The sequence below is a fragment of the Haemorhous mexicanus genome, chromosome 8 (genome assembly GCF_027477595.1).
Source record: "Haemorhous mexicanus isolate bHaeMex1 chromosome 8, bHaeMex1.pri, whole genome shotgun sequence".
NCBI lineage: Eukaryota > Metazoa > Chordata > Aves > Passeriformes > Fringillidae > Haemorhous > Haemorhous mexicanus.
In genome coordinates, this window is record NC_082348.1 from 23,929,299 (window position 1) to 23,955,039 (window position 25,741).

At 39.9% G+C, this 25,741-nt stretch overlaps 1 protein-coding gene across 4 annotated transcripts in view; it reads right to left on the minus strand.

The window, feature by feature from the left end:
* Window positions 1–1,239: 1,239 nt before the first annotated feature.
* PDE1A (phosphodiesterase 1A) overlaps window positions 1,240–25,741 on the minus strand; it is a 143,082-nt gene continuing 118,580 nt past the window's right edge. For 2 of the 4 annotated variants that reach the window (XM_059853217.1, XM_059853218.1), the window contains exons 12-16: window positions 24,941–25,061; window positions 22,988–23,172; window positions 12,357–12,632; window positions 7,168–7,287; window positions 4,932–6,843 (exon numbers count right to left, since the gene is read on the minus strand). In XM_059853217.1, coding sequence (XP_059709200.1) covers window positions 7,211–7,287; window positions 12,357–12,632; window positions 22,988–23,172; window positions 24,941–25,061 — 659 coding nt within the window. In that variant the 3' untranslated portion in view covers window positions 4,932–6,843; window positions 7,168–7,210. Of the gene's footprint in view, window positions 3,107–4,931; window positions 6,844–7,167; window positions 7,288–12,356; window positions 12,633–22,987; window positions 23,173–24,940; window positions 25,062–25,741 lie in introns of those variants that run through there. The other 2 variants (XR_009487363.1, XM_059853219.1) reach the window with 2 other exon arrangements.

Sequence of the window (25,741 nt, forward strand, 5' to 3'; positions counted from 1 at the left end):
GCATATTTAAAACATGCTGTCCCTCAAACTCCCCTTTCTTCCTCTCCTATTGCATCCATGTTAGTACCCAGGCCCACAGATGTTCTTTTTTCATTCTTTTTATTATTTTTTTCTATAGCAGCTCAGCGCAAGAGTGAGCTCCAGCAAGAGCCTCAGTTGTTCTGTTGATTCCTGACATGTGCAATTACATTTAACCTTTTCATGCACAGCACTAGACTTGGCAGCTTGAGTGGATGCTAAATGCCGTCTGCTTTGCTGCTTTCTCTCCTTTATCCTCCAGTGAGGATAGCAGCACTTGGAGCAAATCTCAAGCAAGGTATTTGTGCACCCTCTGCTAAACCTCAGGCTGTTTCATCAAAGTGGGCTGATGGGGTTTATACAAGTTCAGTGTCTGTATTCTGCCATAGAGTTTTTGTGGTTTTTATTAAATTATCTGGGGGGATTCGGGTGGAAAAATTATTTGGTGTTCTGCTAGGCCATACATACTCTTTCAATTTTGCAATGATTCATTTGCCTAGTATATACTGACCCTTAGTGGTAAACTGAGATTTTAATTGCATTTCCAAGTTCCTAAATTTTGCTTTTCTCTTTGGCCCAACTGTTCAGAAAATAGCAGGAATATTTGCTGTGCATCAGGATAGTCTATCTATGTAAATAGCCCACAATGTCTTCAACAGACATTAACAGGCATGTGAAAATAATGATGGCAGGTGTTATTAGCTCTTCTGAAGGGAGGGCTGTGGGAAGCAGGAGTGTCGAAAGGTTATTCCAAAATGCAAAACAAGAAGGCTGGCATTGAGAAGCAATACTCTCCACATAATGAGAAACAAATAAGAACTCAGTATCTGGCACTAACGAACACCTCAAGCTAACTGTGGAATGAGTATTAATTAGGTTTCCAAAATAGCATCTTTCTGAAAAGCAGCTGAGGTGTAATATTGCTCCTTATTAATCAAAGCAATGGGACAATGTGAACTCTGCAAAAAATAAATGGTTTGCAGATGGCTGTGTGCATCTTTAATAATGACAGAAGAACACAAGTTACAGCTTTAAATGCCAGGGACCCTTTCTGCATCTTCTCCTTTTCAGAGAGCGATATTTGCAGTTTTCAAGGCAGTGAGGAAAGTGTGTTGGTTTCTTATTACATTTTCCCTGCAGCATAAATTCTGTTGATGTGCTTCCCTAATCATTCTAATTATACTGCCATATGTTGCTCTCATCTTTCTTTTTCTCTCCTAATGGGACATAGATTCTCTCTTTTGAATATGTCATTTGTTTATTACATTTATCAAGGGTTTTAACATTATATGGGACTTTTAATTGCTTTTTTAAACACTCAGCAGATTGAATATTAAAAACAGACATGAAGGTCAACTATAAATAATATTTAAATTGCTTGTGACATTTTTATTCTCTAATTTGCTGGAAATATCAACTCTGTAGTCATGGTCCTGTATCTGCTGTTTACTTGAAACCACACACATGTCCTCCAGAGCTACTTTGGCTGCAGTCACAGCTCTGCCCTACCCCAAACCACCTTGTGCCTAGCAGATTAGGAGTCTTCCCCAGGTGGGAACACTAAAATAAAGATGCATCATGTATTAAAATGTTTGACCCAAATATGCTGCCATTATTTCCAGTTGTGAACTTCTGCTGAACCCCAGACAATAAAGCTGAACGTTCATATCTGACAAGTGAGAAAAACACAGTTCTCTCTCAAAGTCGAGCAGTCTCAAAGATAAGGAAGCACAATTTCAATAAAAGAATTCAAGATGGCCTAAAGTTAAACACATGATTTGTACAGAGTACCCTGCACCACAGAAAACAAAATCTGTAAGCCAGCTGAATACAGAGAAAGCCAGAGACAACCCATTACTATCCAATTAACAAATTAATTTCTGGTATAACGACACCATCTCTCTTGGCTTTCATGGAAATGCATCATAGGTGAATTTGACCCTTTGGCTCATTGAATCTTGATTGAGATAATAATATCAGGCTTTATTCAAATAATTAGCCAATACTTTCATGTAACTTGATCTTTATTCATGGCATTATGATACCCACAGTCTTCCTTGCAGGTTCAGGAGTGCTGCTTCTGGTGCATCAGCATGAGGTCCTATGTGGTGATGAGAAAGCTTTAAAACTACAGTCCAAATAAAAGTGAGGAAACTTCTGTTCTGCTTCACTGCTCCATCTTAAAGTCAAGATTGCACCTACCATTTTGATTTTTACCCCCTTATTTGCTACAACCTCGTATGTCTGGTTTGTAATAATGACCTGTACAGGATGTTGCAAATGCATAAAACTCAACAGCTTTAAAGGTCATATACTCTGTAATCTCTGAGTAGCTGATTTTGTTAAGATATTATCTGTCCAAGTTCAGCTAATGTAAAGTTCCCCAACAATTCTCCCCTCACAGGCCACAAGCAAAGCACTGGCCTAGGCACTAAGAAAGTATTTTGCAGCAAAGTTCATCCCAAAAGTTTTATAAGAGACTTATTCCCATTTTTTAGAAGAGATTTTTTCCATTTATAACTCCATGGTTATAACTTTCTTCTTTGTTCCCAGGGGAAAACTTAGATATTCACAGTTTGATAAAACTTCTGAATGTTTGCCCTGGGACATGGAAAAGATCTCTCTGGAGACCCATGAAATACTTAAATGACCAGGAAAGTAAAATTATTCCAGGGAAGTAGCCTAAATGTTTGCATAGTGTTTGACAGAGGACAATTTCTTTTACTCATAGCATTAAATTCAATTTCACTCATTTTTCCATACTGTTTCTCAAGGATGTGATTTTTTAAAAAATGCTTTTAAAGGGATGTACTCCCCTTTCAGACAAACCTTTTTCTGCCAAACTACTGTACACAGAAATCTCTAATCTGCTGCTGGAGAATCCTAGTCATACTTACATTTTCCTCTTTCTCACACAATAACTGTATAGTCTGTTAAAAATACACATTTTAGACACTTACCACTAGTGATCCTGATTTGTTAATTTGAAAGTATTTTCATTACAGTAGTGGCTTGTTTGACTTCTGGCATCTCTACAAGAAGAAGGTCCTTTGTGCATGTAGCTCAGATGGCACCTGGAAAAGAGGAACTGCAAAGAATGTGGTATAAAGTAGCTGTCTTGATTTATTTTCATCATGTACCTAGCTAGGATTTGATACAGGTTTGAGCCTATGGGATTCTTTCCATTCATTTTCAATCCAGGTAGACAGAGGCCCTGTTTAATTCCATTTGCACTGAAATTGGATTATAAAATTTGCACCATGCCATGGAGGTATCTCTCAAAGTCATACCCTTCCTGAAGAATTGTTGCTAACAAGTACAGTCCCAGTGGCTCCTTCAGTTTCAACCACAGTATGAATTTTTTTGTGTAAAAAATATTTTATTGGTTATGTTTTTCTTCATGTGAGGGTTATTTTAGCCATGGAGGGTAAGAAGGCAAAACTGGCTCAAAAAAAATTGTTTTCAAACATGCCATGAGGATGTGAGTGAGTTTGTGGGACAGTAATGGAAAAATTGTGGAGTCCCAAATAGGTGAAAGGGGTGGAAAGGACCATATATATGCACTGTCACTTCTCAAAGTCAGTCATACCCAAAGGAGCAAAAATGCTCCAGGAAATCAAATTTGTAACTAACACTCAGGAGCTTCACAATCCTTGCCCTCAAATCAGATTTATTTGGGAATATCATCATAGGAAATATGGACAAATACAGCAGAATAAAAACACACAGTTGTAGATTGCCTTCTTGAAAATTAAATTAAAAAAAAAAAATACTGGCTAGATCATAACCCATAACAATATTACATAATATATCTGCCATATATCTCAAGATAAAAGTACAAAAGAAAACTCTTGAGGGCTCATCAATAGCTCCAGCTTGGCAGAGTGCTCGATGCAGGGTACATGCCCAGGATGCTGTGGGAGGGATGCAGGTACAAACACCATTTCTCAGGGCCCCATGCAGCGTTTTGGTAGCGCAGCCTCACAGCTTCCAGAGATCAAACTGCTCTTCTGGGAGAGGCTCTCTCAAGAAGCCTTTCTCCCAAATGAACCCAAATTCCACCCAGCCCAAAGCCTTAAGCAGCATGTGTTGGCTCTATTGGTCTTTTCCATCAAAGAAAATTTCTCCTCATCCAAACAACACACCAAGCTTTGGGTCATGTCCAGGCAAAATCTTGCTAAGAATAAAGGAAGGAAGGAAGGAAGGAAGGGGGTCAGCTGGCATTAACAAAAAACTAAAGACTCTTCTTGTATTTCAGTAACATCTACCACAGTGATAAAATCTGAATACAAATGAGCAAATAGGATTGTTTATAGAAAAATCACTCTTCTATCCTAATGAGAGAGATCTGCAGGCAGTGAGCACCTCCTGTGAGACCAGGAGCTCCTTCTAGCTTCTGCAGTGGGAGATCTTGGTGCTCACTATGACAGCAGGACACTGAGAGCCCCACAGGATGCTTCAAGTTCTCTGCAGAATCTGTTATATTTTCTGCTTCTATTTCCAGGGGAAAATTTTTGTAGAGTAGTAAATGTCAATGGGATAGAGACACAGAAAAAAACCTTTAAATTCAACTACGGTAAAAGTCTGAAAGTGAAAATACAATATAAAGATTAAATTCTGATTGCTTCAGACTTTCAGTCTCAGTGAATCATAAATTATCATGTTGAAAAACAGTCAGTAGCAAGTATCAGCAAGTATCTGGCCCAGTTTTTAAAGATAGTAGTTGTCTTTTGTTCTTTTCAAATTTGGTGGGAACTATAGATGATCTACTTATCCAAAATAAGTTTCTGATTTCTCAGATCTTAATCAAAAAGATTTTCCACTGCCACAGCCTATGGCAACTTACAATTAAAAAAAGTCTGATATGACCATTAAATTTCTTCTCTTGTCATAAGGACAATAAGAAGCCATAAGATGGTTTACATTTTATTACAAAGGAAAAAAAAGAGTCCAACATTCCCAAAAAGGATGCAAAGGTGCACAGAGCGGTCCAGGCTACTAATAATTTGCTCAAACACCAGCAGAGAATATATATATAAATTCTTAACTCTTAGCAAAAAATATTGATTGCGTTATAACATCTATGATACAATTTCATCTGTTAACATTTCATTCGTTAACGGCACTGTACAGAAATTTGTCCATGCTAAATACAAGCCTTGGACCAGATACACAAAACAATTTAAATGTATTTTTTACATCCTATATGCACAAACATTTCTTAAGTTAAAACTATGCATACTACTTATGCATAGCACATATATGGCTTACATATTCAATGACAGGAATTCCACCTTTTGGCATGGCCCTGTCCCAGGGCTCAGAGCTTACACTGTTCCCAGCTCAACTTTGACTGCTCTGCTGTCAGAAAAGAGACAGTCAACAGGGATGGACATGTAAGGGTCAGCAAAGGGGATTGTTTCATGACTCCTTCTTCACTCAGACAAAGCCTGCCCTTGTTGAGGTGGAGCCTGATGCCTGCTGAGCTCTGGTTGGATCCCTGAAGCAGCACATGAACAGCACACGGGTCCCAGTTGTCCCTGGCACAGAGGAGAGTGGCACTGCCCCCACGAGTCCCCTTCAGAGCAGACCATGGCTGATTAGAAAGACTTTTTGTTCAGTGAGGTAATAACCACAGGGTCCCAAAAAGAGAGCAGGGAGCGCAGCGTCGGGAGCCACCTGAGTGCCTACAGCCTGAACGGGAGCCTAGAGTTTCCTGGCAGGTTCCAGCAGAGGGAAATGAGGTTGGCTGCAGCTGTGTAAGACACCCAGACAAATCAAGAGGGGTCATGTGCAGCTCGAGGGAAGAAGAGATGAAAATGGAGTTTCTTTATGGGCACAGTTTGGGCTGGAGGGCTCATTCTGAGGCTTCTTGCAGAGGTAACTGCCTGTGTGCTGCTGTTTTTGCTGCCCCCCGAAAAGAAACAAACTCTAGGAAAGATGTTGCTGGATGCATGTTGTCACCTTTGCATTTGAGATAAACCATGACACAAGGCCTCTGTGTCACCTTCCAATTCTGTCTGAGAGGCAACACAACATTTTGCTGTAGTGAAGCAATTTTCATGTATTTCTGTTGCTGTCTCTTCCACCCAACAAAACAATAAGCACCAGCTTCACGGAAGGGCTGACACCAGTGCTGTTGTCTTTCAAAATATTACAGGATTCAGAATGTTTTAATCTTTAATGCCAGATGCTATTCAATTAATTTTTAAAAGATATTTCAAATATTTTCAAATTTGTTCCACACCAGTTCTGTCCATATGGCAGCCACTGCAGTGGGGAAGAGTCTTCATTCGTGCAGGCTGGTCAGCGTAACTTTGCAACTTCCCTGTACAGTCTATAAACATTTATTTCCAGATATTTTAAGGAAGCTAACAACTAGGACTTTTATGGTGCATGCAGCATGATTGCATGAACAAGTATCTAGAAACACATTTCTTTTAGATTTTCCATTTGCATTGGACAGCAGCAGCAGTGACACGTAACAGCAATCCCAGGCAGATGACAAACATCATGTTTTCACACGTCTCATGATTAACTGGAAATGTCTGGTACCAGTGATGCAACAAAGCAAGGTCCAACTTTGGCTGAAAAGATTATTTTGGCTAGTTTAAGAAAGCAGAATAGAAGAGGAAATAGCAACACAAAAACAACTGAAATCTTGCGAATTTTTAAGTGCCTTGAGTTACCAGCTCAGGATTTTACATTTTACATTTTTGAACATTTTGTTCAATCACTCTCCACAGAAATAGGATGATCCAAGAACAAGTTGACAGATAACAGCCTCTGAGATCATGAGGTAGGAACAGCTAGAGTTCTTTTCTCCTGCAACAGAGGTCAAATGAAAATTCATAAACAAGAGATTTCTGATACTACTACTTCCAATATTCCATATACTTGAATTGAGGATCATTTTATCACATAATCATTTAGTTTAACACTAAGGATTCAGATTTAAAAGTACTGGTTTTCCCTTCTTTATACTGAATTTTTTTAAGGTGACATTGAAAGTGGGGTATTCTGTGTCCTCATTTCAACATTTTGTAATACAAGCACAACTGGGACGGAACAAAGGGGTTTAGAATAGCACTAAGCAAGCCTTTATGGTATAAAACACTCCCCATTAAAAGAAAGAAACTACCAAATTACCTGTCCTGCCTGAAACGTCAGAAGCTTATAAGAAATAGCAAATCTAGTTCTGTACCAGTGCTTCCGTCTGCTCCGTGGCTTTTACAATATCTTCTGACTTCTTACAGTGTTTAGGCTCACCTGGAAGATAAACAAATGGGATTGGCAACCTGAACGAGGAAGTTAACCAAGTCAAGAGAATCTGCACAGCCACAGACAGACAGAACCTAGTTCCTCAAGATATTTTAGGGATGAAATGAGGTTTCAGTCACTGCTTCCTTTAATTGCTTTCTCACCAGAATAAGCATCAGCTTGAATTAAATAATCATTATGGTTAATCCACAAGGCAAAAGATAGAATGAAAGCAATAGATCACAGCATGAAACAAAACTATGAAGACTTTTCCATGAGTGGGAATAAAGTGGGTTTGGTTCATTTTTTTGTTCCAGCTTATTGAAAGTCAAAATTCACCCTCTGCAAAGCGCTGTTTAAATCCTCTTTACCGCAGGCTTTCAAATCAGAGTCTGAGCTCCTCCCAGATAATGAGAGATGCCAGTGTCAGGTTCTAAGAACTAAATTCAATCAGATAGGAGAAATGACACAGAGTAACACAAGCAGCTTTCAAACTAAGTGATACAACATGAATCTTAAATTGACAATCATAGAATTAAACTGTTACTTAAACTGTTCCTTCAGTTGCTTTGAATGAGTACAGCTGAGGAATTTATACACTGAGATGGTAGGCAGGGTACAAGGTAGCAAACTCACAGTGTTATTTACCAACTACATATATAATTTCTCAGTTTTATCCACTTGATAGAGAGATCCCACCAGTAAGAACACTGAATTGAAAATGTCAGAAAGAAAAAGCACAGAAGTCTCAAAAGTGGAAAAGATGATCTGGGAGAAGCTTAAAAGTTATAAAAATAGTGAGGGGGATACTTTTGAAAGCCAGAAAACTAAGGTAGAAGTAGCTGAAAGAGAAAGCAGCTGATGCATGATCTAAAAGGAAAATTAAAAGATGACTGTGAGTTGAAGAAGAGGGTGACTGTTTTGAAAAGAGAATAGGAAGGGAGGAAAGAAAACTCAAGAGAGCAAGCATGAAGAAAGAAGAAAATTAATACCTACAAATCTGCCATGGCTTCACTGTAAACAAATAAGAATTGCTACTGATTTCACCTTTGTTTCACTGCCTTGAATGGTGGCAGAGTGTGTGCTGTCCACTCTGTAATACAGACACAAGCAGATGGGCCATATTCCCACAAACAGCATCCTGCACCACCCCTTATTTTCAGTCAATTTAATGTAGGTGGAATAGAGACAACCAATACTTCAAAGGCTTTTAAAGTCTCAAAATTGGAGTAACATTAATTAGAACAAGGAGGTCTACAGGTCTTTCAGCCTGTGGCTCCTTTTGGAGGGATTTAGCAAAACTTTATTAGCATTATTATCTGTTAAAAAAAAAGGGGGGGGGGTGGGAAGAAGTATGAAAGCAAAAGCTATTTATCTAAATATTCAGATTTAAATTTGACACTTGACTTTGTGGAAGCCTTAAAACAAAACAAATCATGGAATTACAGAATATGCTGAGTTGCAAAGGACCCCAAGGATCATCGCATCCGGCTCCTGGTCTTGCTCATCACCACTTCCAAGGATCACACCCTGTGCCTGAAAGCCTTATCCAAATGCTTCTTGAATTCTGTCAGCCTTGGTGCTGTGACCACTGCCCTGGGGAGCCTGCTCTGCTGCACAACCACCCTCTGGGTGAAGAACCTTTTCCTAATACCCAACCTAAACCTCCCCAGCACAACTTCAGGCCACTCCCTCAGGTCCTGTCACTGCCACCACAGAGGAGATCAGTGCCTGCCCCTTCTCTTCCCCTCATGAGGAAGTTGTAGCTGCAATGAGGTCTCCCCTCTGTCTCTTCTTCTCCAGGCTGAACAGACTCAGTTGCTCCTCATATGGCTTCTATTCCAGACCCTTCCCATCCTGTGGCCTCCCCTGGAAGGTCCCTAATAGCTTAATATCTTTCTTACATTGGGGTATAAATTTCAAAAAACGAAACAGTAACTTCTAAGGCGTATATAGCTTTCTGTTTGTGCATCAAGTTTTTTTACGTGATTAAAAAAACGAGGTTGCTAATGGCTGTTCTCTTCTAAACCCTTTCTATTTGATAAACACATTATTTGCCTTTTTAATCTAACCTTCCCTCCATCCTTATCCCAGGCCTGAACAGGGATGCCTTCCCTTAGCCCCAGGACCCTGGTGTAGCCAAGGAGCACCAAGGAAGCAGGCAGCACAGCAATCTGCTCCCTCCCTGCTGGGACACAGAGGCTTCCACCCCTGCTCAGCTCCACGGGGCCACCGCAGCACCGAGCGGTCACCAAGCCCTTGCCTGGCACAGGTGATCCCAGGATGCCACCTGCAGCACCAGAAACCAAACTGGCATGTGGATGGTATGGATCTGCCCACTGCTGTTCAACCTGGCTCTTCTCCAGAGGCTCTCACTGGCTGAATGCTGGTGATGTGGGATGTGCTGCACACCCTGTGGGACTGGGCAGTCCTCTCCTGTCACATAGAGTGAAGCTACTGGCAATCCTTTTTATCAGATTTATGATCTCCCTTGCATTTTGGTATTAAGGATTAATGTGGCTATCATTACGAGTGAGGAGTTAAGTTTGCCAATTAGCATTTATAAATCATTGAAATGTGGAGTCGTTTAATTAAACATAAGCAGTTTTTAAAATTAATGTTCTAATTAATAAATCACTCCGGAGAAAAGGAAAATCATCACTTAAAAAAATCACCTTATAATAGTTTCACTTAATCTTGTACCATTCAATTAAAGTGAGATGATGGAAAGAAAAAAGGTGTTGTGGAGAAAAACAACATTCAGTCTCTACTGCAGTGGTTGTAACAGCGACCCTCCAGTCCTCCCTCTGCACCAACCTGGACCCAGGGCAGAGCTACTCCTGTTGCTAAATGTGATGGTCTACAAGAACTACACCTAGAATGAGATGTGACACAAAAAGCAGAAAATAGCCCCTTTTAAATTTTTTAAAATGGGGAACCCCCACATCACAGCACATCCAAACATTCATTGACAGCTCCCAAGAATGCACACAGATCATCTTCCAGTGTTCCCCAACTGCTGTAACTGAATCACAGAAAACTTAATTGGATTTTCTGCTCTTTATAAAAGACAGAACAATGTCTAACATATGAAATGTCAACCTGAATAACCATGGTGCTTTTCTTTTTCCTTTCTATCTCACCCTCCCAGCCCTAGCACCCACAGGTGCTCACTTCTCCACCCCAGAAGTCAGCAAGCAACTCTGGACATCCCCTTAGCCTTCTACCCCCTCCATCCTCAGTTCAGAAAGTACAGAAGTAGAGAAGCCTTCTTCTTGGAAGAAACATGGAGAGTGTCCTGACAGATGTATGGTGTCTCTTAGAATACTCAAATAAGTCTAATTTGTGAAACAGAGAAAGGTCAGGTGTTTTCTACCTTCTGCTTGCTTGAAGCAGCATTCCATTGAGAATGTCTGACCTTGGTTAAAAGAGTCCTGACTGGATCCACTGGACATCAACAGAGGTGCAAAAAGAGCATTAAAAACCTAATGGCTTCTTACTCATTTAATAATTTTTTCAGTTGGAAGTTTCAAAGTACAATGCATTCTCCAAAAAATTTCCTGCCTTAGAAAACAAATGAGATAAGCATTTCATAAGATAAGAAATCTCTGTTCTTACTGGAAAGGGGGAATGCAAAGATTGAAAGGTGGAATGTAAAGTTCAGCAACAGTGTGAATTAACTGCATGCTGAGCTGTATCTGACCCCTCAAACATCATTTTTGGTCAGCCATCTGAAGACACACAAGTACAGCTACACCACAACTGCCTTCTGCCAAGTCTGAAAGATAAAAGATGCAGCTTTTCCCACAGCATTCCTCATCCAGGAGATGGAGAACTTCTCTAAGGCACTTAAATTTTAAGTTGAGCTTTAATACAAACCTGTCGTAAAAAATACATGTCAAAAGATAAAATGTCAGTTATTAGACAACGTCAAATGCCGTGAAAGTAATTTTACTGTAAATATTTTGATTTAGGGCCCTAAATTAACCATCTGTTATTTCTGATGGAAAAAAACCTGTCAACAATAAAAGCATGGAGCCATGGAATGTGGAAATCTAGAGTAGGTGGGAGTTCTCCATAAAAAGGTTTTTTGAGAAATATGCCAAGTCATATACTCATGTCTAAGCTAAGCATTATAAGCACTTCAATGCTGCTGCTCAGACAATGCCATACTTCTGGCACAATATTGCAAGGCTTACTGTCATTAAAGCATTAATGAGTTTCACATTTTAAGTAAAAGTGAGGAAAAGAAGTGTCATTATATCCTTGGTTCTTCTTATTACCCTAACGCCTCAAAGCTTATTCTAACTATAAGCAAACTCAGAAAATAAAATGAAGATGTACAGTGTCTTCATCTTCCTTTGATAACTTCTATTCCTCCTGGCTTGGGCATGTTGCCCTTGATACTGTGTGGCAATCTCCAGATACCAGACATGGTCATCTCGTGATAAAATACTTACACTCTAAAAACATATTCTGACATTTCAGTGATGTTCTGGCTGCTCCACTTGTCTAGCAGCTACAGTCAAGAGACTGATCTTCCTGATTAAGTGAATGACACAGTGCCACGACCACTACAGTTGGAAAATTCCATCTACTTAAGCTTAACTCTTAGATTCTCACTATGTTGGTATAAAGGATGTGGTTTACAAAATAACAATTGTATTAGGTACCCAAACAAAGGGGAACAAATATTAATAGTGTAATTACTTATTCAAAAAGAAAATGTTAGATCTGCTCTGAAAGTTTACCTTATTCTCCAGTAACTAATTGTAAATATATATCTTTAAATTATACTAAAACCATTCTTCAAGTTCAACTAAAGTATATTCTCTAAAGAATTTTCTAGTAGATCCCAAATTGCTGATATCAAGAAATTGGTGTTTGTTTATATGCTTCAGGATATTACCACTTTTACACAGGCCTGAAGAAGCTGTCGTGTGCTGGTGGTTTGTCCAACACCTTATTTCGATATTTTACATTGCTGTTGATGTTTGACAGGGAGATACCAGGCACTGCTGCAGCTTCCCCCTGGACAGCTCCATTAGACTGGCTTGTGCTCTGGGATGAAGCATTACCATTCAGTGGGGCTGTATTCTGGGTCTCTTGCTGGGCATCGCTGAGCTCTTTCTGGTTCGGATCAGAGTTAGTGCATTTTTCTGAGCTGGATTCATCACTCAGAGGAGTGTCCAAACAGACTACTTGTAGGACGATGGATCTGGGAGGACAGGTTGTACCACCACTCCCCTGACTACTCTCATTTTGTGTCCTTGTTGCCTCTTCCTGTAACTCTGCATCTGTGGAATTTCTGCTTTGGTCTTTTTCCTGTTCACCAACATTTTTCACAAGTTCTTCTACAAAGAGGGAACAAAATAGGCGAATTAGATAAGAAGGCTATGCCACAATACTTTGATTTCAGAGTAGTGACATATAGAGCTGCACACAGGAACACTGTGAACATCAGTTTCTGCATGAGGCCATGCCCAGTGTTTAATATGGGTCAGATTCTGCTCCTGATTGCACGACTGCAGCTGAATGTAGAGGTCCTCCTTCTGGTTTGATGTCAATATGTATCTCCTTTTTGGCCACAATCCAGAGCAAGGAGCATCATCAGACAACAGTAACCTGAAGGATGGGAGCAGGAGGAGCCCGTCCTGCAGGCATGTCCCTCTGCAGTGGTGTTTACTGACACAGGACTAGGAAGAGCAGAGCTTATCAGTTCTGCAAGAGAGAGAGGGCATGGAGGGGAATGCCCTCTTGGGGATGGGGCAGGCAGCAAAGCTGAGGGGAGGCCCTGAAGGAAATTGGCCTATCAACCTGGAAAAGTCCAAACCATCCAGTTGGGAACAAGCTGGAGCAAGCTATTGGGGGTTATGCATGTGCTGTCCAGTACCGCTGCCATTTTGGCTAAAGGCACATCTGGAATGGGAAGGGACAGATAGGGGGGAAACTGTTCTTCAGGGGACAGCAGCAACAGGAACAAATAATGTTTGTGGAAGGCTCTACTCCTTACTTTATTGCAGAGACCCAGAGAACAGTACAAATGAAATGGCCCGGAGTAAAAGGAGAAAGAACAGAACAGCACAGAGAGATGGCACCAGGAATAACTAGATGAAAAAGAAACAGAGAATGGAAAAATTGTGATGGCAAGTGAAGAGTCCAACAAAAAATAAATGTACCATCTTCATGGAGGGCCTATTTTCTTGCTATTGTAATCTGCATCTCATAAATTTAGACTTTAGAATCTGTACTCCAGTATAGAAGATACCAAACACAGTCAATTTAAAAAGTTAGCATTGCAGTTTGAACAACATGGGCAGAAAACAGCTGCATGATATTGCACAACATTTCTAATTTGGACGTTAGAAATTACTAAGGAAGGAAACCAAGCATTGAGATATTGATGGAGTTCAACTGGCAACTCCCAGAAACTCTGATTTTGAGTGACCAGTCCAAATGCAGGCCACAAGGGATTGCACATGACTACTGAAAGATCACCCAGACTGGAAGCACATTTTTATTGCTGTCAGCATTTTGCACCACCTCACTTTTCTAAATCCAGAGAAAAGTTCCCCCTGAGGTACAATTTGGTCTGTGAAATGGGATGGAAGGGAACATCTTCAAACCCGAAGTGCAGAAGCATGGAACGATTAATTTCCTTTTTTGTCATTTATGATTTCTAGTACACTTTTTTTTAGAAATCAAGAACTTTAAAATTTGAGCAATTTCTACATTGTTAAACCATTTTTTCCCAAAACTTTAGTGTCCTGCTTGGTTTAGATTCCAAATCTTCTGAAACTTAGAGAGGTAGTTTTTTCTACAGACTTCAATGGAGCTCTTACAAAGAAGAGGTTGGGTTAAAGCCATTGAAAAATATGTATATGGAACTTGATGCAAGTTATGTTCAATCTAGAGACATTATTTAAAGCACCTGTCACTCATGATATAACCTACCTACATAAAGCTTTTTTCCTAAGAAAATGATTTATGTGCCATAATCGCCTCCAAATGGCACAACTACAGCATTTTTCCTTAGCTTCATAAAAAAAAAACCCAAGAAAATTCAAAGATAAAGTATTTCACATGCTGTTCAGATGCATCAGTAAGTTAAAAAAAGCAAAGCTGAACTATGAACACACATAAAACTGTAATATTGATGTAGCTCATGCTGGTGAGTTTTTTAACCAAAAACCCAGTAAGAAGAGAGTATTTTTCTCACTGGATGTTGTTTTAGGACTATTCTAGCCAGAATTCAGGTGTGTCTTGGTGTAACTGGATGGCTGACCATTTTATTCTCATATAAGAAAGTTCAGAATGTTCATACATGCAAAATCCACTATTATTTTTTGTTCATAAAGCTGAATATCCAAACTTAACATTGTTCTTATTCACTCCCTAGCAATCTTAAACTGTCAAATGAAGGTTAAAAGTTTAATTAGAACAACTCTGATGGTTTGTTCCTCGTTTATGTCATTATGGTCTCCAATTTCTATGACTGTCCTTGAGATGATCTCAAATTTGTCAGTTTAAGGATACCTAAACCAGAGCCAAACTCTAACTCGGGGCTAACTGATGGATGGAGCTTTGAAATGAAGTATCTCTGCACCAAGCACACTTGGTAATATACCAGATAAAAGTGAAGCCTTTTGCATTTAAACTGGTATAAGACTACAGGACCACCACCAGGAGTGGCTGGTGGGAGTGACTGGGAAGCCTCAAGGACAAAATTCTCTATGATGATGTCACAAATGTCATTAAGACATTTCTTAGTATTAAGTCTGTCACCTGCTGGATGCCTGAGTCTGTGTTCTGACTTGATTTGCTCCACTCAGCTTTAATCCACTGCTAGAAAGATGAAAAATGCTGGGTTCTTCTGGTGTGGCAGCCACTTGTGGAATATGCTAGGAAAATGCAGATTTCTGCTTTCTATAACAGCCAATAATTGTACTCTGTAATACACGGGACCTTTATATTGCATGTAATATTTGGAATTCTCTATAACTTCTGCTGTCCTATATCACTCTGATGAAAAAGAATTATCTAGCAGTCTAAATGAGGCTGAGACTGGGACAGTGACCAAATAAGTGGAATTCAAGCAGGGCAATGCTAAATCAATCCTAGTGTAAGAGAATGGAGCTGGCATGATGTCTGACCCCCAGTGCTGTGCAGGAGGAATTGTAACAAAGACTGTGGCAGTCTCTGCCTCCAGCCAGCCACAAAATGCCAGGAGCCTCTGAGGGCAGTGGGCCAGGCTGCTGCCCCTCACCCTGCACTGGGATTCTAGGAAAAGCAAGCTCCCCCTTCCTATGGAAACATTAGCATGGGCAGCCAGAAATGGAAATGGAGTGGGCTAAATGAACCAGCTAATCTGGCATTTGAACAGGCTCAATGTTCAATACTAATAAACAGATTAATAAAATATAAAATGTTAAACAACCACCTATCTTGGCCTTCAGAACAGTTTTTGTGTTTTGGGGTGTGTCTGTTAGGCACTGAAGAGCTCAGGGACTGTCACAGCCATTCAGATAAAGGCAGGCAGGAGAGCATTGTGCAGTGCAGTCAGCTCAGGGTATGTGGTGTTGTTGTTGCTGCTACTGGTTTTGCTCTCTCTGCTTTAACTTGGCAAAAGTGCCAGGAGCCAGGTCTGTTTATGTATTTTTCAGCTGTTGGGATTGTTTTCTTTACAAGAATCCAAGTGTTATTCAGCAAAATTTGTGTGAATTCCTCTATAAAATAAATGGATTCTATTAATCTTTCTCATGAAGGACTGTGATTTAAGGCAAGAAAGAGCACAGAAATGCAGAACACTCCTTCATGGGAAGCAATAATGGCATTTGATACAAACATGATAGAAAGGGTGTCCTTCTTCCATTGTGTTCAGGCTGTTGGCAAAATAACTGTAATACAATATTTTGTTTGGAAAACTGGCAGAACTTGTAAGGCAATAGCCAAATTTCAGAACAGCTGAAAAATTCTGGTACTCGGTAATTTTGTATTTGCAGGAAACGTGTTAGCTAGTGAAGGCAACCTCTCTCCTCTCTTCTTTTAATCAGATTATACTCTTTTTTTCATTAAGTCATTAGGGTCTGTTGTTTTGTTTTTCACTTAACAGGTGTCAGAAAATTTAATTGATTTCTTTAAGTTCTTTCTTTATTGTTTGCTTGAGTGAATGGGAGCACTGAATCCCTATCAGTCCAGTGAAAGACTGCAATGTCCATGAAACACTAAAACTGCCACAAGACCCAATCTCTAGCCCCCAGCTGTCCCCAAAGCACCCCAGATGCCCTGGAGGTTCTGTACTGTCAGCTACAACACTGCTTTCCACCAGCCCTGTCTGTTACTGCCAATGTGTGCAGCAACACTTTCAGGACATGGCCCAAGTAGTGAGGAAGTTTTGCTACATTTTGGGACTTTCTCTTCTGTGTATGTCCATCAACTTTCTTTTCTCACCTTTCTGTAGTACACAAAAGAGGATTCAACTGCTGTGACCTGCACAGCACATGGCTTGTAAATTACCTTCCTGCTTACAGCAACTCCAGCATGTCTTGATTTAACAGGAATAGAGAGGAAATACCCAAAAGCCATGTGCAAGCAGGACATCTCAAACCAGCTAATGGCAGTGACTGTAAATCCCAGTAAAAGAAATAACTGCTCAATCACACTGCTATTGGCTGTGTTGAAAATCAGCTGCAATTCTTAACCCTTATGGAAAGACATGATGACATGAGAGTTTTAGCAACTAGGAAACTACTGAATCAGAGAGGAAAGCTGTCAATCTTCACTAAGAATTAAATTATTTGAGGACTCTGCAATGAAGAATGCTGATGGATGTTATGGAATCTCTGTGTATACTACAACAAACTTCGATTTCTAGGTTTGCCTCCTTTTTTTACTGTAAAATGAAATTCCAGAAAGCAGTGACAAAACAACAAAAACCAGGACAACATGGGAAGGAAATGTACCTTTCTAGGAGACATGTTCTCACATCAGCCATTTTAAAGAGAAAATTAAAAGACCAGGACAGAGCATCAAAATTCTGCAGAGAAGGAGAAGACTGATCCTGGTGTCTCTGGAACTACCAAGTAAGTTTAAAGTTGCGTCCAAAAGTTCTCAAACAACCATGATTATCCCCAACCAACCTGCCATTTTCTAACCCAAGAAAATATTGCAGTAATGCACAGAGTTATTTAGGTACTGATGCCTTCCCTTTTCTACTCATCACACAAATTTCATCACAGTTATAGGAGTATATAAAACCACTGCAAACCATGTAATCCAGTGGCACGGAATGTTATAGCATTATGTCATATAGAAAAAGTAGCAAAGACTAAATTAGCTAATTAAACCAAAACTTTTCACTTGGTTAAAAATAATTTGTGAGTATTTGGTTTCCTAGAATGGCTACCTCCACCTTCTACTTCTCTTCTGCTGTTTAGCTGTCAGCACAGGAGATTGAATGCTGGGATTTTCGGGACAGGAAGTGGAAAGGACAAGCTGCTGTGACCCTGCTAGAGGGAAAAGATGCTTTAAGTGATGCAAACTGTCATGTGCAGAGTCGGGCCAGCTCTCTGATGTGCACTCCAGAGAGATATAAAACAGGTTCCATTATTAGGTCAGTTATCATTCCTTTGTCTGTGATTTACCAGGTATTGCCAATACCACCCATTTCTTCCTACTCTTAGCTCAACCCACTCCTTGTACTTACTCAGACCATGCTGAAAAATTCTTCTTTTCCCACTTAACACGTTTCTGAATTAGTTCAGAAACTGTTTATGACCTAAGCCTTTTAGCACTGCAATTAAAATCACTGTCACTGATACTAGATGGGACTCCTTTAGCCTCCTGAATTGATTAGTTTCCAACAGAATAAAACCGTCCATTAGGGTAGATTTCATGTGCCAAACTGTCAGTCAGTTTCTGTGGCTGTCACACACATCCTCCCACGGCCCGCCCTTCCTAGCGGCTGCTAAGTCACATTAACATGCTATCAGATCATCACTCTCAGATTTTCACATTTCAGCAGCTGCTACTCTCTTCTTGTTAGTGAGTCTGCAGAGAAAATCTTTCAGACAAAATGGAACTGAGCCCTGTGGTTATTGTGACTGGAAGTATGCAGAACTGAGAGTGCCCGAGGGGAGCCTGCAGGTACCATGCACAGGTCTTTCAGAAGAAACATTTGTTAGTAAAAATTGCTGCCCATGGGGGGAAAAAAAAGCAATAGTTGTTATTTTGTCACATTATTAGCATCAAAATTAGGCAGAAGCCAGTGTGAGAGATTCATTTAGCCTCACATATTTTTCATCCCACCTTGATGAGGTCAGTCATGCCAGGCATACACTTTCAAGCCATGCAGCCCAGTGCACTGCCAAAAGTGTTGAGGAGAACATTTGTCACTGAAGTCTTTCCACACAGGTAATGCAAACTCGGGTCCCGTAACACTGAATTCTTTAGAAGAGTTACATAAGCATAAGAGGAAAACAGTTAGTTTGTAATACAACTGCTGCTGTATTATCCTGAAGATGGGCCCATTTGGTTGGCAGCTGGACTTTTGGTGTGCTGTTCTGCAGACCCCTGTGTTGTCACACGACCTCAGGTGAGTGTCCCGAGCTGTCTGTGCCTCTTTTCATCATAAATAGAAATTAATGATATTGTTTCATCCCTGCAACTTTATTAACAGTGATAACTACTGAAGAGATTAAAGCATGTAAATCAACAAGCATGATTATTACTCCATACCCTTACATTCTGTTAAGAGTACCTGAGCTTGCCAAGCACAGACCAACTTTATTAGTAAATCTTTGGAACATTTTTATAGAAAAAACTAAGCATGAATAAAGGAATAAACACTGTTTGTTTAAAATATTAAATAATTGTTTTACAATCATGTTCTAGGAAGGCCACTGTGAAGGATATTACATGGTAGGTAAATCTCTCCTGGTAAGCTTTGTGCTTCTTACAGCTTTCTCAGTAACTTTCAGACCTTAAAATCCACTTAGAACACATATTCTGTAATGAAAGAACCTCTCAGATACATCTGAGCACATTTATTGTCCATTTGCTACAATACAATAATTGCAAACAGCAGCAGCCATCAACAAAATGTGTTGCAAGAAGCTCAGGATGGAATAGTATCTTCATCACTGCCTTGAGTTGAACAGAGACAGATTATCATCTGGTGATTGGGGCTTGGAATATTAATTAAACATCAAGGCTTTCAAATCAGAATCCCAGATGTTTGATCACTATGGAAATTCCCTGTTAACAGCACTCCCTGAAAGGCCTGAGAAACATTCCTCTATTTCTCCAGTGGTGAAAGGTTGAAGACCCTTAGGCTACAGAGCACTGAGCTCCCCTGCATCAATTACACAAGACATGGCCTTTTTAGCAAAGTGCAGCCATCCCATTTACTGAGCCTTGAGTAAAGGAGGCTCTCAAACAGCTGCCTAGGTAGAGAAGAACTTCCCTTACTAACAGAGGCCTTTCCAAAAAGCACACTACTCCTGGCACAAGCTGCTTGCTCTGAATCAAGCCTCAACAGCAACTGTCTTTTCAGGGAGAGGCAGTGCCAGCATCTTCAGGACAGCTTCCCTGTCAACAACACTGCCACTGAGAATTAGTCTTTTCCTCTGGACTGCCTGGCACAGGAGTCAGACCATCTCCTCTGGCTCTTGCCCCAGCTGAACTGCCTCCCACCAGTGCTATGTGTGTAACCTTATCCTGAAAAGCTGGCATGAGTTCAGGTCATCCTCAGGAAATTCTATGGAATGTTGCTAGTTTCCTTTCTGTACTCCTTGGGCATCTGTGCCACTACATTTTATAGAGGGGACTTCTCCTGAGCCTGTGAACTAAACTGGGAACAATATCTGCTGTTTGCAGAGCCCGTTGACAAGAATGCAGATGGTTCCTTTAACAGCACAAGCTCTGTTTGTCATAGTCAGCTCAGGAAGTGTGTTTGAAGATCTGCACTGAGAGCCAGCCTGTTTACTACCACAACATGATCCTCATACATGTGTTCTCCTCAGGGCATCCAGCAATTTGTGACTTGTCATAAATTATCTAGCTAGGAACAATGATAGCACTACTTTCACCTGGCAGTGGTTTTTCTCTGACATCTCTTCTCTCAGTGCATGCTCCTACTAACAAATGAATAAAACACAACTTCATAGCCATGCCCAAAGCAGCCTAAAGATTTTTCATCAAGCATGGAGTCAGAGAAGGTAGCATGAGATCTAGACAAGATGAGACTAATCAGCTGAAGTTCAAGGGCTCAGGTTATTGACTTCCAAGCTTAGTCAAACTTGGTTAATCTGAAAATAATTTAAAGGGAAGGGGGATGTATTGCAATATTTTTTATTCTTTACTAGATGTTCATTTTGCACAGCCTGATTAAGGATTTTCAGCCTTTGCAGGGTACAGCTTCAGAGCAGATATACTGGACCAGTTGAAGAAGACTCCCTTTTCCATTTAGTGGCAAAGATTATGTGCCACCTCAGGAAGTCCTCCACAGAAAGCAATTGTTACTCAACAAAAAACCCTCCCACAGCAGTCCTCAGGGCTGACGTAAGGACTGTGCATGCAGACATTCCATCCCAAATGAATGGAAAACAGAACTTCCACAAAACCTATAGAACCCACCCCACAGCTGTTAATTAATAAAAACACCTTCTTATCTGTTTGCTAACAAAATATAAGTGTGTACTCAAAAGCATTTGCATTATTCACAAGGTTTCCTCTACAGGCTTAACTGGTACCCTGAAGGTCTCTATGCCATGCTCCAGTCAACTGCAGATGCTGCTGCATGCAGCCTCTTTGTGGCAGCAGATTTCTATAAATCTTTTCCTCACAGAGTAGCTCAAAAAACAGATTCAGCCCCAATCATACAGACAATATTGTTCATCAGGCACTGACCCCAACACCAGCTATTTTCACTTGCCCATCAGCTTCCCTAATGTATGTTTTACTGCAATTCCATAATTCTGTTCAGGAAGTACTTAGACATGCTTCATTACTCAAGCTGATGGAAGAAAAGGAGGTTAGGACAATCACAACCTCAACAAAATCCATCAAGCCTTGGACATTAACATCTCTGGTTGTCAGAGTACAAAGCATGCCCAGAGTTTCCTGGATTTTTCTGGGCCTCACATTGATATAGACTGCAACCTTACCCAAAGTAATTTTTAAATCTCTTGCTGCAAGTAGCTTTGTGTTTTCAATGCCTGTCAACAGTCCAGTCAAACTGGGCTAAATATATCATTAATTGATAGAGCACAACAAAGCCCTGGGGATGAAGTGGAGGCAGTCCCCTTGGACAGCACTGTACCCCTCCAGAACTGCACACCAAACAGTGATGCACCAGAATCCAACTGGTTAGTTCTGTGTAACTGGAAATGGCAAACTTCCAGACAAGTTCTCCATTACTCCACACTGAAGGGCCTTTCATGTCACCAGCTGAGGGCTGCTTGATTTCTGCACTGTAGCTAAGAGGCCTTGGGCAATCTGATGGTCTTTTACTATTACTGACCACTGCAAATTAGAAGTTTTTTCCTTTTACCAGTCTTTATTAGTTGGGCAACACCAAAGAAAGCATTTGGTTATATAAAGCTTCTCAGGAAGAAGAGACAATATTAGTGGAATCCTCTGCTCAGATGCCCCTTCCACCTGACTCTTTCAACCCTTTGTCACAAAAGATGTGTGGAAGCTTACTCTTAATAACCTCCTAATGAGAATTTTCATTTGCAATTTAGCACTAAATTAGATTTTTATCACTGTTCAGCACTCTTCTTCTGTCTTGTCTGTCACCTCTTTGGGAAAAAAGACATTGATTTGGATGATGGGATGAAAAACAAAGCTGGCACTGGGTTCCAGGATATCATTCCCAGCTGTCAGTGTCAGGTCATGCACAGCAAGACCAGTCTCAGCAGTGAAATGCTATGCTGAAAAATTCCAGGTACTTACTAGGAAATAACAGAGACTGTGGACACAATATTCCCAAATGGCATTCACTTAACCTAGACTGAAGCTATAAACTCTTCTAACAATTATCACCCAGGTGATTGAAAAACATTTCACTCAAGTAACTGTAACTTCAGGCAATTTTCAAGTATGGCTTATGAGCTGAGCTACTCAGTGCAGGTTTGGCTTTTTTAACTATCTACTGGCAAATGAAGAGTCACTTTTGGCTTGCTTGGGCCTAATGCATGCAGTGATTGCCCAAATCTTTAGATCCACTGGGTCATTGAAATAATTGCCTACAGCATAATCCCAAGAAGCCTGCAATACAGAATTTTGTTATATACAGTGGGGAACAAATAGCATTTCTAATAGCAAAGTACAACTTTCACATTTCTGAAGAAATGTGGCAGCACACACCACTTTGAATTGTTGATTTTGGCATTTAAAGCAGATGTCAGGATCAGTTACAATTAGAAGTGCAAGAATGCACATTTCTAAACCAGACCTCTAAAGATAAGCTGTGGAGCACAGAGTCTTATTGCACAGGCTATCTGATTTATTCCCATCCCCCACAACCTACACCTCTTTAGACCCCCTGGGAAAGCAAAACAGGTGCACCTAAAACAAACATTAAGACATAAAATACATGAGTACAACACAACTATGCCTTTTTACAGGTTGATAGAAATTAAAAAATGAACGTAGGTGAGGCCTTAGGGAGTAACCTATAAAAACATTCTACCTTAACATGTCATACCTTCTGCTGCTAATTCTTTCCATCTTTCTTTGTTTGCTTGAATGATCTTCATCAAGTTGTCCTTGAAGCCCCTCAGGTCTACAGTTGCTAGAGAATTTTCTATGTGAGTCCCTCCATCACCTGTGCTTTTAAACCCAGGTCGTCTTTGTGCTTCAGCATTGCTTACTGCTCCCAAACTATTTTGGCTGGACAAGGGGAAAAAAAAAACAAATTACAAACACAGTCAGGCAATTTTAATAATACAAAACAGTTTATGTCAATCAAGCTGCTTAGGAACTAACTTGAAAAAATAGTTTTTTATCAGAGTGTGCCTAAGATACAAGATGTCTTGCTGACCATTTTTTCAGGGAATTCTTGAAAAAAAAGTGACAACTGAAAATACATTACTTGTAATCTAATTCCTAAAAGAATGTTTACACAGACATTTTGGAGCAGCTTCTTAGCTGTGTTTTTGCATGATGAATGGTATCTCTGGTTCTCACAGGAAAGACATCTGATCATTATTTTTTGACCCATTTAAAAACAAGGAAGACATGATATATATGACAGGTAAGTTTTGCTTGAGCTGACAATTCTCTTCAAGTTACAAAGCTTCAAGAATAGACAAAGAAAGATGTGAGGGGCTTTAAAATTCACTAAATAGAGACTGCAGCTACATCTACAGGTAAGTAGAAGTGAAATTATCCATATATGTGTATGGTGGAAAAGGTGGGAAAAAAAGAATGAATGCTCTTTTTTTCTTAGAATTAAAAAATAAGACCTATTTCCAACCTTGTGCAGGTACTCATGTCTTAATAGGTTTGGTTTACTCAACTTTGCTGCATGGTTTATCTCACTGGTACCACAGACAGATGTTAATAGACAGACAAATGGGTTTCCATTAATCAGAAAATAGTTGCAGTGAACATACCAACAAAAACTTCACAAGAAGAGTTAACTGTAATTTCCATGTGCTCCAGACATGTTGAATGGGATAGAATGGAAAGAAAAGGTCACAATTCTAGTGCTTTCCAGGCACCATCTCATGGTGTCCAGACAGTAGCCTGTGTGCAATTCTCTGGCTCAGACTTTTCTGTACCATGCTGCAGGCTCTCCGCTCTCCTCAGAAGTGTGGCACTTGATTCCATACAAAGAAAAAAATCCCTTTATCCTCCATCTCACATGAGGAAGTTTTGCTGGATCATAAGCCTTTTTTTCATTTGCCACTCAGTTGTGAACATCAACCAAACATGAAGCCTGAAGCTGCTAACCATTTCCAGCTGCTAATCACTCATTTGTGAAGGAGCATGTAAACAAATTTGCTATCACTAATACCTCAGTTTAGCACTGTTCCCCAAAACACTAAGAACACCATCATAAATACCTACTTCTAGTAACTACTACTGGCTTCTAGTAAGCAAAATATAGGAAAGCACTAGGTTCACCCTTTTGTTACTGAAATCTAACTAATGCCCATCAAATAAAAAATTGCCTTGCAGAATTATCACTTAGTAACCTCAGTGAAAGCTCAAATTACAGTTTTAAAATGAAATATAAATATGATAACAGAGGCACTATTTGTAAAGGCAGTATTTGATTATTCAACAACGCTTTCAGCAAGAAGCCACTCAAATTACACTGAAATTACACTGTTGTAGCTACTGTGCCTTATAGGTACAGGAATTTCAATACCCAATTGGAAAGATTATGTTTAAAATGTAGAAATAAATTTCATGGTTTGTATGTGCTTATTCTGATCATTACTGGGATTTTGCCTTTTTTATAGGTACAATTGTTCAGTCAATGGGGCAAAACAGCACCTTGCAAATACAACGCAGCCCCACAGGGTGGCAATACTGCACAGCTGTTTGTTACCTCCCCAGCTTCAAACAACCGAGATCACTCTAAGAATCACATTATTATGATTACTATGTGAGCTTATGTTAGTTCAATAACAAAGCAGTGTACTCATACCTGGGGGTCCCAAATGCAGGACTTTCAGATTTTGTCGCTTCCTCTATAAGAGGCATAACAATTTTCTCCATGGAATCAGTAAGAAGAGAAAATGTTGGTTCTACTATGAAATCAATGAAACCTAAAGAAGAAAAAGAGAGAAAATCAGGTTTTATATTTCCACAAGTCTCAAATCTAAAAATGGATACTTGCTATTGGGCTGATTTTCTAACTGCAGTCCCAATTCAATGTACTAGACACTGCTAGTAAAATCTTGAAGAAAAAAGCACAAATGAACCAAAAAATGCCTGAAGCTGTATAGGTATAAGTAGATATTAATAATTACAGCTTTTCATTCTTTTTTCTTGTAAATTTTATGCACTGCTGAGCACACCTAGCATTTGAAATGAGTATTAATTATTAAATTGAAGGGAAGCTACTGTTGAGCCAGTGCTACAAGCCATGCTGCCTCTTTTACCATTTGGAGCTTTTTGCCAAGGAGTTAATATTTCAAATTGCTGTTTATTATTCTGTGGAGGTAAAGTGTTATTTCACAGTGTGTAGGAGGGTTCTGTCAAATCAGTGAAGAGAACAAGTAATATCCTTAGGAGACAGCATTCATCCCACAGTTCTGAGATGTCAGCTCTGAACAATGTCTTTTACATTCTAAAGTGCTCATCATGGTATGGAATGACACAGTGAGAGAATGAAGCATTATTCTCTACTGAGCACTTACAGAAAAAAATATGTTAAAACATGAGCTAGCAATGGATTTCCAGATGTCTTCCTGCTCTAAGCATGCAACACAGTGTGAAGATGAGC